Below are 12,714 nucleotides of genomic sequence, written 5' to 3'. Positions count from 1 at the left end.
TTTTGCACTAGAATGTAAATTCCACGAGGGCTGGGATGTAGTCTGTGCTTGACATGTAGTAGGTGCTCAGTGAAAACTTGTTAAATGGATGACAGTGAAGGGAAGGAAGAAAGAAAGGAGCAAGTTGGGGGAAAAACAGAGGCAAGAGGGAAGGAAGAAAAGAAACCAGCAGTTGAGTAAAGTAATGGTAGTTTTTTCTTTTTTTCTTTTTCTTTTTTTTTTGAGACAGAGTCTCGCTCTGGCTGACTGCAGAGTCAGGCTGGAGTGCAGTTGCGTGATCTCGGCTCACTGCAAGCTCCACCTCCCAGGTTCACGCCATTCTCCTGCCTCAGCCTCCCGAGTAGCTGGGACTACAGGCGCCCGCCACCATGCCCGGCTAATTTTTTTGTATTTTTAGTACAGACGGGGTTTCACCGTGTTAGCCAGGATGGTCTCGATCTCTTGACCTTGTGATCTGACCGCCTCGGTCTCCCAAAGTGCTGGGATTACAGGCGTGAGCCACCACACCCGGCCAGTTTTTTCTTATAATGCACCAGAGGAGATCCATTTTTTAATTACAGGAAAATGAAGCCAAGGACCTTAGCCTTAGAACAAATTTACAGGAACATATTATGCACTAATTTAAATAGGTTAGCTACTGAAAACTGCCAGGAGGATGTTTTTGTAATGCCATCCAAATTAAGGAATTATTGACCAAACATATGAGTTTTTTTCCTCACAAGATTAAATCAAGTAAAATTTCAAAAGACATGTATTATTCAGCCTCACCGGAAGTTAGCAAGCACAGAGACTAGAGAACGGGTAGAAGCAGAGAGTTTATTCTGGAGGTTTTTGTCTTTGGTAGATCCTGCAGCTAGGAAACTTGCTAACTAGATTGGGTCAAGAAGTTTGCTTTAAACAAAAAACCCAGAAGATGACAACAACTGCACAGCTACTACCATTTAAATGCACAGATGTAGAAGTTCTGATTGTCTGATTTGGAAAAAAGGAAGACCACCTAGGAAACCCTGTGTTCTCATTTGAGTAGAAGCCATTTTACTAACCTCAGGCAAGCATTTGGCCTCTTGTCCTTCACTCAACACAGGAAAGAAAAAGTGGTTCAAAAGGAAAAAAGCAGTGAAAAAATAAGATTCCCTGCACTGAGCCAAGTTGTCCTGAGCAAATGGCTCAGAGATCACACCAGCTGGCACAAATGTCCACTCAGCTGACAAAGAACCCAAGCCCCACAGAGGCTGCAGGTGGCTTGGCCACACAATTCTGCTCAAGAAGTGCCACATGCCCTGGAATTTCTGAATACTTACACTTCTCTTCTTCTCCATGTTTGTTTCTTCAGCTGCTTTCTGGTACCTTCAGAGAAGGGAAGGAAAGAATGTCTCAAATTAAACTTATATTTTTACTCTTTCAATTTTTTATCTTTTTTTGAGATGAAGTCTCACTCCTATTGCCCAGGCTGCAGTGCAGTGGTGCGATCTCGGCTCACTGCAACTTCTACCTCCCGGGTTCGAGTGATTCTCCTGTCTCAGCCTCCAGAACAGCTGGGATTACAGGCACCCACCACCATGCCCAGCTAATTTTTGTAGTTTTAGTAGAGATGGGGTTTTACCATGTTGGCCAGGCTGGTCTCGAACTCCTGACCTCAAGTGATCCACCTGCCTCGGCCTCCCAAAGTGCGTGCCCAGTTTTTTTTTTTTTTTTTGAGATAGGGTCTCACTCTGTTGCTCAGGCTGGAATCCAGTGGTACAACCATGGTTCATCATGGTTCACTGCAGCCTTGACCTCCCAGGCTCAAGCGAACCTCCTGTCTCAGCCTCCTGAGTGGCTGGGACTATGTAAGTGCACACCACCACACCTGGCTTAATTTTTTTATTTTTGTAGAGATGGGGTCTTGCCATGTTGCCTAGGCTGGTCTCAAACTCCTGAGCTAAAGTGATCCTCATGCTTCGGCCTCCTAAAGTATTGAGATTACAGGCATGAGCCACCAGCCTGGCTACTTTCTTTTTTCTTTTTTTTTTTTTTTTGAGATGGGATTTCCCTCTGTTACCCAGGCTGAAGTTCAGTAGCGTGATCTTGTCACACTGCAACCTCCGCCTCCAGGGCTCAAGTGATCCCACCACCTCATCCTCCTGAGTAGCTGGGACCACAGATGCACACCACCACACCTGGCTAATTTTTTGTATTTTTCGTAGAGACAGGGTTTCACCATGTTGACCAGGCCAGTCTCAAACTCCTGAGTTTAAGTGATCTGCTGGCCTCAGCCTCCCCAAATGCTGGAATTACAGGCATGAGCCACCAGGCCCAGCCCCCCAGCCACTTTTAATCTTTAAGAAAACCAGTTCTGGGCTGGGTGAAGTGGCTCATGCCTGTAATCCCAGCACTCCAGAGGCCGAGGTGGGTGGATCGCCTGAGGTCAGGAGTTCAAGACCAGCCTGGCCAGCATGGTGAAACCCCACCTCTACTAAAAATACAAAAATCAGCCAGGCATAGTGGCGCACACCTATAATCCCAGCTACTCGGGGGGCTGAGGCACGGGAATCGCCTCAACCCAGGAGGCGGAGGTTGCAGTGAGCTGAGATCACACCACTGCACTCTAGCCTAGGTGACGGAGCGAGATTCAAAACAAACAAACCCAAAAAAACAGTCTGCATACCTATTTCTGCCAGCAGTTGCTTTTAATCAACTCTATCAGAAGAAGCTGTAAATCAGAGCAGACCTCACTTCCTGCAGCTATTCCAGTCATCTGCTCTGATATAACAACAAGATCCCCGTGGATAAGGTCAAATGCTGAAACAATTGGATAGAGCAGAAAGTCTGGGCTTTAAGCCCCAGTTTTGCTGCTTATTAAATGTGATCTCTGGCAAGTGACTTAATCTCTCTAAGCCTCAGTTTCCTTATCTAGAAAGAAGTTACAATCTACTTTCAGGATTGCCAGGAAGATTAAATGTAATCACGTGTAAAAACATTTTGAAATTAGTTAAGTCCATACAGCAATGCATTAATTCCAACATATACATTTCCCCTCCCATATTTATGCCTGATATCTTACAATTGTTCTCAGCCAAATGGTTGAGAGATAGTCACATTGCCTGTACATGTTGAATTTAGTATAAGTTATTGATATTGTCATTTTAACTCAGTTAAAAGTATTTGATTGTACTACATGGTATTGTTTTGTTTGAGACAGAGTTTCGCTCTTGTTGCCCAGGCTGGAGTGCAATGGCACAATCTCGGCTCACTGCAATCTCCGCCTCCCGGGTTCAAGCATTCTCCTACCCCAGCCTCTCAAGTAACTAAGATTACAGGCATGTGCCACCATGCCCGGCTAATTTTTGTATTTTTTACTAAAGACAGGGTTTCACCATGTTGGCCAGGCTGGTGTCGAACTCTTGACCTCATGTGATCCACCTGCCTCAGCCTTCCAAAGTGCTGGGATTACAGGCTTGAGCCACAGCACACAGCTATTATTATATGTTTTAAATGCCACTTAAAAATGTCTTTTAAAAGATTATACTATGTTTGGCATTTAAGGAAAAATTATTTTACATATGCACAAGAGTGATATGTGAGAAAAGTTTGCAATAAGCAGTGATTAGTTTAATCAGCATTTTTTCTTAGAGATGCAAAAATAGTGGCACAGCTATAGTTGATGACATCTTAGATTTCATAAATAATTATTTGTTATTACTTTTATCATTTTGTCATTTTTATTACTTGGATTGGAAGACCTCTGAGAAAAAAAGTAAAGTCCTTTTCAAGGAGGAACAGGTTTTCTCCATTTAAAGACTAAGTGGTCCGGAGATTTGTGCAGGTACAAGCTGCACAAATCTCCAGACCACCCAGAACAACCTTTTTTTTTTTTTTTTGAGACAGAGTCTTGCTCTGTTGCCCAGGCTGGAGTGCAGTGGCACGATCTCAGCTAGCTGCAACCTCCGCTTCCTGGGTTCAAGTGATTCTCATCCCTCGGCCTCCCAAGTAGCTGGGATTACAGGCATGCCCCACCACACCTGGCTAATTTTTGCATTTTTAGTAGAGACAGGGTTTCACCATGTTGGCCAGGCTTGTCTCGAACTCCTGGCCTCAAGAGATACACCTGCCTTGGTCTCTCAAAGTGTTGAGATTACAGGCATGAGCCACCACGCCTGGCCCTAGAACAACCTTAACCTGGCTTCCTCCAGACCTCTGAGTCATGCATTGAAGTCAGCACCATCACGTGGAGAATCACCATTATGTGCCTCTCCTTGGGCCTGCCTTAGCAGAACTCAGCCCCACCCCTGGAAAAGGGCACTGTTCAAAGGGCACTGTCCTCTGCCTAAAGGTAGAATTTCAGAATTCACGAGGCATTTGGAGTAGGAGGTAAAAGAAGAAGAAAAAAAGCAGCCTCAGGCCTGGTGCAGTGGCTCACACCTGTAATCCCAGCACTTTGGGAGGCCAAGCTGGGCTGATCGCTTGAACCCAGGAGTTCGAGACCAGACTGCACAACACAGTAAAACCCTGTCTCTACGAAAAATACAAAAATTAGCCAGGTGTGGTGCACGCCTGCAGTCCCAGCTACCAGGGAGGCTGAGATAGGAGGATTCCTTGAGCCAGGGAGGTTGAGGCTGCAGCGAGCTACGATCATGCCACTGTACTCTAGCCTGAGCTACAGAGTAAGACCCTGTAGCTTGCCTTGACCTCCAGGACTCAAGCAATTCTCCTACCTCAGCCTTGCAAGAAGCTGGGTCTAAAGACGTCTACCATCACACCCAACTAATTTAAAAAAATTTTTTTTAGTAGATATAGGGTCATGCTATGTTGCCCAAGCTGGTCTCAAACTCCTGAGTTCAAGTGATCCTCCTGTCTCAGCCTCTCAAAGTGTTGAAATTACAGGCATGAGCCACCATGCCCAGCCAAGAAAGAGTATTACATAAAGGGTCTTCCAATCCTATCACTTTTTTTTTTTTTTTTTTTTGAGAAGGAGTCCTGCTCAGTCTCCTAGGCTGGAGTATAGTGGCGTAATCTCGGCTCACTGCAACCTCTGTCTCCCGGGTTCAAGTGATTCTCCTGAGTAGCTGGGATTACAGGTGTGCGCCGCTATGCCCGGCTAATTTTTGTTTTTTTAGTAGAGACGGGTTTCACCAAGTTTGCCACGCTGGTCTCGAACTCCTGACCTCAAGTGATCCACCAGCCTTGGGCTCCCAAAGTGCTGGGATTACAGGTGTAAGCCACCGTGCCCAGCCCCCAATCCTATCACTGTCTAATTTTAATAATCAGATATTAACAAGCATCTCAGTCGCCATGTAGTACTGCTCTGCAATTGAGCAGAACTCTCTAATGGGGTAGGGTAAAAGGGCTACCAAAAATTTCTGGCACTTCATTGACCATAACTAGGAAGAAAGTGGGATTAGAACTGCTGTGATTCAATTGACAAGCTGAAAATATATTTGCAACTTATATTACAGACAAAAAATTAATTTCCCTAGAATATAAATAACTACTAATCAACAGGAAAATGACAACTGAATAAATAAAAAGGCAGATATAAACATACTGTTCACGGCTGGGTGCGGTGTCTCACGCCTGTAATCCCAGCACTTCGGGAGATGGAGGTGGGTGGATCACCTGAGGTCAGGAGTTGGAAACCAGCCCCGCCAACCTGGCAAAACCCTGTCTCTACTAAACATACAAAAATTAGCCAGGCATGGTGGCAGGCACCTGAAATTCCAGCTACTAGAGAGATTGAGGCACGAGAATCGCCTGAACCCGGGAGGTGGAGGTTGCAGTGAGCCGAGATTGCACCACTGCACTCTGGCCTGGGTGACAGAGCCAGACTCCATCTCAAAAAAAACAAAAACATACAGTTCACAAAAAGAACATCTCATGACTCTTAAACAGAAAAGATGTTCAACCTCAAAATGCAAATTCAAACAATGCTAACAACATTTTACCTATTAAGTAGGAAAATCTTTTCTTTTCTTTTCTTTTTTTTTTTTTTGACATGGAGTCTCACTCTGTCGCCCAGGCTGGAGTGCAGTGGCGTGATCTCGGCTCACTGCAACGTCTGCCTCCCAGGTTCAAGTGATTCTCCTGCCTCAGCCTCCCAAGTAGCTGGGATTACAGGCATGCACCACCACACCCGGATAAGCTTTTTGTATTTTTAGTAGAGATGAGGTTTCACCATGTTGGCCAGACTGGTCTCCAACTCCTGACCTCAGGTGTCCGCCTGCCTCAGCCTCCCAAAGTGCTGGGATTACAGGCGTGAGCCACCGCACCCGGCCAGAAAAGATTTTCTTAAAAAGCTAATATGCAGGGGGTTCCCTTTCTTGGCTTGGAGTCCTTCTCCCTCTGTCTCTGTATGGGGAAGCTGCTCCTTCCGTCTTTCTTGCCTATTAAACACTCTCTGCTCCTTAAAACCACACACACACACACACACACGCACACGCACACACGCACACGCACACGGCTAATAAGCTAATATGCAGTTGGGTTGGGTAGCTCATGCTTGTAATCCCAGTAATCCCAGCGCTTTGGGAAGTGGAGGCGATAGGATTGCTTGAGGTCAGGAGTTCGAGGCTGCAGTGAGCTGTCATTGTACCACCGAACTTCTGTTTAAAACAAATAAACAAACAAAAAAGGCTAATATGGGACATTGGTGAGGGTATGGGGAAACAGGTTCTGTCTTACATTGCTGGTGGGAAGGTAAATTGGTAAAACCTTTATAGAAGGCATTTTGTCTATGCCTTCTTTAATATCTGCCAAAATTATAAAAGCACAAATGTTATAATTTACCAATTCTTTCTGCTCCCAGAATTTATCCTATAGATACACTAAAAAAAGATTTTCATATTGGATTATTTATCATAGCATTAAATATAACAGCAAAAGACTGAGAACAACCTGAATGTCCATTAGCAGAGGAGTGGTAAATTATAATGTATATGTATAATGAAATACTGTGCAGCAACAAAAAGGACAAAGGGAAGGTGGTAGTGATTGTACAATAATATGAATGTACTTAATGCCACCGAACTGTGTTCTTAAAAGTGGTTGGCCAGGTGCAGTGGCTCACGCCTGTAATCCCAGCACTTTGGGAGGCCAAGGCGGGCAGATCTCCTGAGGTCAGGAGTTTAAGACCAGCCTGGCCAACATGGTGAAACCCCATCTCTACTAAAAATATAAAGATTAGCTGGGCATGGTGGCTCATGCCTGCAGTCCCAGCAACTCGAGAGGCTGAGGCACGAGAATCCTTTGAATCTGGGAGGTGGAGGTTGCAGTAAGCTGAGATCACACCACTGCACCCCAGCCTGGGCAACAGAGTGAGACTCGGTCTCAAAAAAAAAAAAAAAAAAAAAAGTGGTTAAAATGGTAAATTTTATGCTATATACTGTGTATTTTACCACAGTTAAAACAAAACAGTATGGTACTGGCATAAAGACAGATATACAGACCAATGGAACAGAACACACAGCCCAGAAATAAACCCTTACATGTATGGTCAAATAATTTTTTGACAAGGGTGCCAAGACCATCCAGTGGGGAAAGGAAAATCTTTTCAACAAATGGTGCTGGGAAAACTGGATAGCCACATGCAAAAAAATGAAATTGGACTACCATATACAAAAATTAAGTCAAATGGATCAAAGACCTAACTATAAGAGCCGAAACTATAAAACTCTTGGTTGAAACATAGGGGAAAAGTCTCATGACACTGGATTTGGCAATGATTTTTTGAAATTTATTTTTTGTCGTTTTTCTTTTTCTTGTTTTTCTTATTTTTTCATCTTATTTTAATTTTTTATTATCTTTTGATCATCTCATCATTACAAGATTTGGTAATGCCTTATTGGAATACAACACCAAAAGCACAGGCACAAAAGAAAAAACAAACTAGACTTCAGTAAAATTAAAAACTTTTCTGAGGCTTGGCGTGGTGGCTCACACCTGTAATCTCAGCACTTTGGGAGGCCAAGGTGGGCGGATCATGTGAGGTCAGGAGTTCAAGACCAGCCTGGCCAACATGACGAAACCTTGTCTCTACTAAAAATACAAAAATTAGCCAGGTGTTGTGGTGGGCACCTATAATCCCCGCTACTTGGGAGGCTGAGGCTGGTGAATCATTTGAACCCAGGAGGTGGAGATTGCAGTGAGCCGAGATTGCGCCACTGCACTCCAGCCCTGGCGACAGAGCAAGACTCTGTCTCAAAAAAAACAAAACAAAACAAACAAAAAAAGACAAAAAAACTTTTGCACATCAAAGAACACTATCAACAAGCCGGGTGCAGTGGCTCATGACTGTAATCCCAGCACTTTGGCAGGCCGAGGCAGGTGGATCACTTGAGGTCAGGAGTTCAAGAGCAGACTGGCCAACATGGTAAAACCCCGTCTCTACTAAAAATACAAAAATTAGCTGGGTGTGGTGGTGGGCACCTGTAATCCCAGCTATTGAGGAGGCTGAGGCAGAAGAATCGCTTGAACCTGGTAGGTGGAGGTTGCAGTGAGCTGAGATTGCACCACTGCACTCCAGCCTGGGCGACAGAGCCAGGCTCTGTCTCACGAAGAAAAAAAAAATCACAAAGAAAAAAAAAAGAACATTATCAACAAAGTGAAAAGTTCCCATGGAGTGGGAGAAAATATTTGCAACTCATATTTGAGTTTTAAGTAACAAAAATGAGATAATGTGATACATACTATTCTGCTTCTCCCTTTCTCCATTTCAGAGAGAAATTCAGAGAAGCTGACATTTTCATTCGAGAAATACTTATTGCTGTCTACTATGTTCCAAGCACTAGAGAAAAAGTAACAAAAGAAATAACCAAAACAGACATAATATCTGCTCTCCGACACTTACAATTTAGACACTAAAAACAGAAGCACACAAATATACATACACATACACACACACACACAGAGTGGTAAGTCCTTTGAAAAAAAAGAACAGGGTATATTATTAAATAACAAAGGAATACAATTGAGAAAGGAAGAGGAAATCAAGGAAAGCCTCACTTATATTAATTAGCCTGATTTGATAATTCCACAACGTATTCATGTATTAAAACATCACATTGGCTGGATGTGGTAGTTCATGCCTGTAATCCCAGCACTTTGGGAGGCTGAGTTGAGTAGATCACTTGAGGCCAGGAGTTAAGACTGGCCTGGGCAACATGGAGAAACCTCGTCTCTATTAAATAGACAAAAATTAGCCACCAGGCACGTTGGTGCACACCTGTAGTTTCAGCTACTCGGAGACTGAGGCGGGAGGATCGCTTGAACCTGGGAAGAGGAAGTTGCAGTGAGCCAAGATAGCACCATCACACTCCAGCCTGGGTGATAAAGCGAGACTCTGTCTCAAAAAACAAACAAAAAACCATCACATTGGACCCCATACATATGTAAAATTATTCTTTGTCAGCTAAAAACAAATGGATGAGTACGATGGCTCAAGCCTGTGATCCCAGCACTTTGGGAGGCCAAGGCAGGCCAATCACTTGAGCCCGGGAGTTTGAGAAAAGCCTAGGCAACATGGCGAGACCCCATCTCTAAAAAAAAAAAAAAACTAGCAGGGCTTGGTGGCATGCGCCTGTAGTCCCAGTTACTCAGGAAGCTGAGGTGGGAGGATCACCTGAGCCCAGGAATTTGAGGATGCAGTGTGCCGTGATGGCGCCACTGCACTCCAGCCTGGGCAACAGAGTGAGACTCTATCTCAAAATAAAATAAAATAAAAATACAATACAATACAATACAATACAATAATTTTTAAAAGGAGCGCCTCACTGAGAAAATGACCTGTAGGCTGAGATGTGAAGTTTGACCAGATGAAGTTAGCCAGACAAAAGGAAGGGAGGAAAGCATTCCAGGAACAGAAAAACACCATGCATAAAGGCCTCAAGGCAAGAAAGTGTCTCATGTATATAGAGTGCACAAAGAACTCTAGTGTTGCAGAAGCTCACTGAGAGGGGAAAGGGCAGGCAATGAGGCAGGAGGCAGGGATGGGCCATACAGGTAATGCTAAGGACTTTGAATTTAATGGTAGGATGGTCACTGATTCAATTCGTGTTTTTAAAGAGTGCTCTGGAGTGTGGAGAATGGACTGGAGGGGCTGAGAATGGAGGTGGCATTAATGAGAGATAATGCTGGCTGGGCTGCAGAGATAATGGCACTAGAGATAAAGAAAAGTGAATAGATTTGAGATATATTTCGAGGAAGAATCAGTAGGGTAGTAATCAGATGGGGAAGAGAGAATGATTCCTAGGTTTCTGGCAGCTGAGTCAATGGAAGTAATGCTTCCTGGGACGAGGAATTGTGAAAGAAGAGCAAATTTGGAAACGGGGAAGATCAAGAGTTCAATGCTAGCCATGTTAACTAAAACATCCATTTGGTGGTAGCAGTGATGAGATGCATGTGTCCGGAGCTCAGAAGAAAGCTCTGAGCTAGTTGTATGCATTTAGGACTTGTGTGCCCATGGATGGTATTAAAGCCACAGGAGTAGATGACATCTGCAAGCAGTGTGTAGTGTGAGAAGATGCCTGGAACTCAGTCCTGGAGACTCGAACATTTCAGCAGTCAGAACAAATGATAAGACAGACTGACAAGGAAGAGACAGAGGGGGAGGAAGAAAATGATGAGACTGCCAGAGAAGCCAAGAGAAGCAAAAATGTGGGAGGGAAAAAGTGGTGAGAGTTCATGTAAGATAAAGGCCAAAAAACATCCCTTTGATTTAGCAACACGGAAGTGTTTGGTAATCTTGGCAATCCTCTTTCATTATAATTAATTCACCCATATTCCTTTAATGGGCATTTGGATTGTTTCCAGTTTTTCACCATTGCAAATAACGCTTTGGGGAATGTCCTTGTACGTATATTTTTCCCACTTGTACTAATATATCTGTCTAAGAGATTCCCTAAAAGTGAGAATTCAGGGATACAGTGGATTGTAGCTATTATAAAAAGGAACTTAGAACTGGCCTTGAACTTGCGTTTCCACACCCCTTGGATAATCATCTACAGTATATTACAGCAATAATACAATATATGAAAACTAGAACCAATTGGCAGACAGGTTTATATTTAGCCAACTGTTCTCCAAGGCAAGGTATTTACATTGTGGTTAGTTGAGTAAATAAGCTCAGAGGTTCCCTTCCCTTTAGTGTCTAATAGAAACATAGATTAAAAAAAAAATAAAAATAGTTCTCATCTTTAGCCTTGTCCTTTTAGCATGGAGGCATCTGTAAGACCAGGTGTATACACCAAAGGCTGTCTTTAATCCTGTTCTCAAACCCCTACTCAAATATCTCCACCTTTTATTTGTAATGAAGTTCCTGCTAAATAGTAGATAACAGGGAGAAAGGCTCTACACCACCTCTTTCTTCCAAGTTAGATCCCTGGTACTTTTATATTTTGTACTCTTAGATTGCCACAAGACTGAGGCTCAATACTTCTGAATTCAGTGTTCAGGCCTCAGACTTTTCTCAGAGGCCCTTACAGCAACTAGCATTCTTCTGACACAAAATGTGAAGGACACAAAATGGGGGCACCATTTTGAAGATCCAAATTTGAGAAAATAAAACATTTACAATAAAATTTCTGTAATTAAAATTTTGTTCCTCTTTCCTTCCCAGATTTTTTTTCTTTTTTTTGCGGTCCAGCCTCCTTTTCTTTACATAAGGAATTTAATCTTGCAACTGCTCACTAATGCTCAGCTGTGGGGCAGGCAGCTGATGGAGGACGCTAAAATTATCTGGGGAGTAATAACAGTGTCTCAAATTTTTCTAAGGCCAGAAAACAGAGTTCCTGAGCCATGACTCTTGCTTGTATGCCCTCAAATAGAGCAAAGGGAATGCTGAGCCAAAAAGGGAAAACAGAAACTCCCAAGGTTTAAGCAATGTATTTTCTTCTGGAAAAATTTCAACACTAAAATGCTACAGAGAAGCGAAAGAAGAGGAAGTTAACCAGGCTGACTTGAAGGTCAACTTTTTTCTTATTGAAGGAAGAATAGTCACAGAAAACTAAATATGAATGCTCTTTGTTTTTTTTTTTTTTTTAAGATAGGTTCTCACTCTGTCACCCAGGCTGGAAGGCAGTGGTGCAATCATAGTTCACTGCAGCCTTGAGCTTCTGGACTCAAGTGATCCTCTCTACCCGGCCTCCTCCTGTTTCCTGGAACTAGGAATGGGTAAAGTTATAACAAAAACAGGAGAAGCTGTGATAAGGTAGAGGCATGCTGGCAGGGGGTTAGGTTAGGGATCTTCGTGCTGTGTTCATCAATTCTACCATCTTGGTGTATGACCTTCAGTCATAATTGCTAATCCTCAAGCTCCTAATCTGTCAAAGGAGTAGGGCAAATGCTAGCCAGACCAGTGGTTTCAAGCTCTGCTAGCTGCAGAACCCTCTCTTCAAATGCTGTCTTACATAGAACCTAACCTTTACAAGGGATCAAAGCAGGATTGCTGGAATGGAAAATCTAAAGGGCTGGGCCTGGGATCTGGGACTGGGATCTGGGCCTGGGATCTGGGCTTGGGTTTAGCCCTTAGGGTGTTCCAATTGTTGGAGAACTGGCCCTGAGATTCCTCTGAAGACCGCAATTAAGATAGTTTAAAAACTACCAGGCTAGATTCTCTTTAATTCCAAAAATGTATGAGTCAAACAAATTCCACCCAAAGAGTCAACTGTTATCAAATGAAGGATCATATTATGCTGAAGTCAGTGGTGAGTGAAACCAAAGCTAGCTATTCAAATGGATGTATCA

At 43.4% G+C, this 12,714-nt stretch overlaps 1 protein-coding gene and 1 non-coding gene across 8 annotated transcripts in view; both read right to left on the bottom strand.

Moving 5' to 3' along the window:
• The window catches only part of LIMA1 (LIM domain and actin binding 1), a 107,779-nt gene that overhangs the window by 54,686 nt on the left and 40,379 nt on the right, over positions 1-12,714 (bottom strand). For all 7 annotated transcript variants that reach the window (XM_063785684.1, XM_024347867.3, XM_063785682.1 and 4 more), the window contains one exon: positions 1,302-1,347. In XM_063785684.1, coding sequence (XP_063641754.1) covers positions 1,302-1,347 — 46 coding nt within the window. The remainder of the gene's footprint in view (positions 1-1,301; positions 1,348-12,714) is intronic.
• MIR1293 (microRNA mir-1293) lies at positions 3,775-3,843 on the bottom strand. Its single transcript, NR_035646.2, has one exon. It is a non-coding gene; the product is annotated as a microRNA mir-1293 (primary transcript).

Source organism: Pan troglodytes, chromosome 10, assembly GCF_028858775.2.
Source record: "Pan troglodytes isolate AG18354 chromosome 10, NHGRI_mPanTro3-v2.0_pri, whole genome shotgun sequence".
Classification (NCBI taxonomy): Eukaryota; Metazoa; Chordata; class Mammalia; order Primates; family Hominidae; genus Pan; species Pan troglodytes.
Note: the sequence above shows the minus strand (reverse complement) of the source record. Positions and strands in the feature narration are given on the sequence as shown.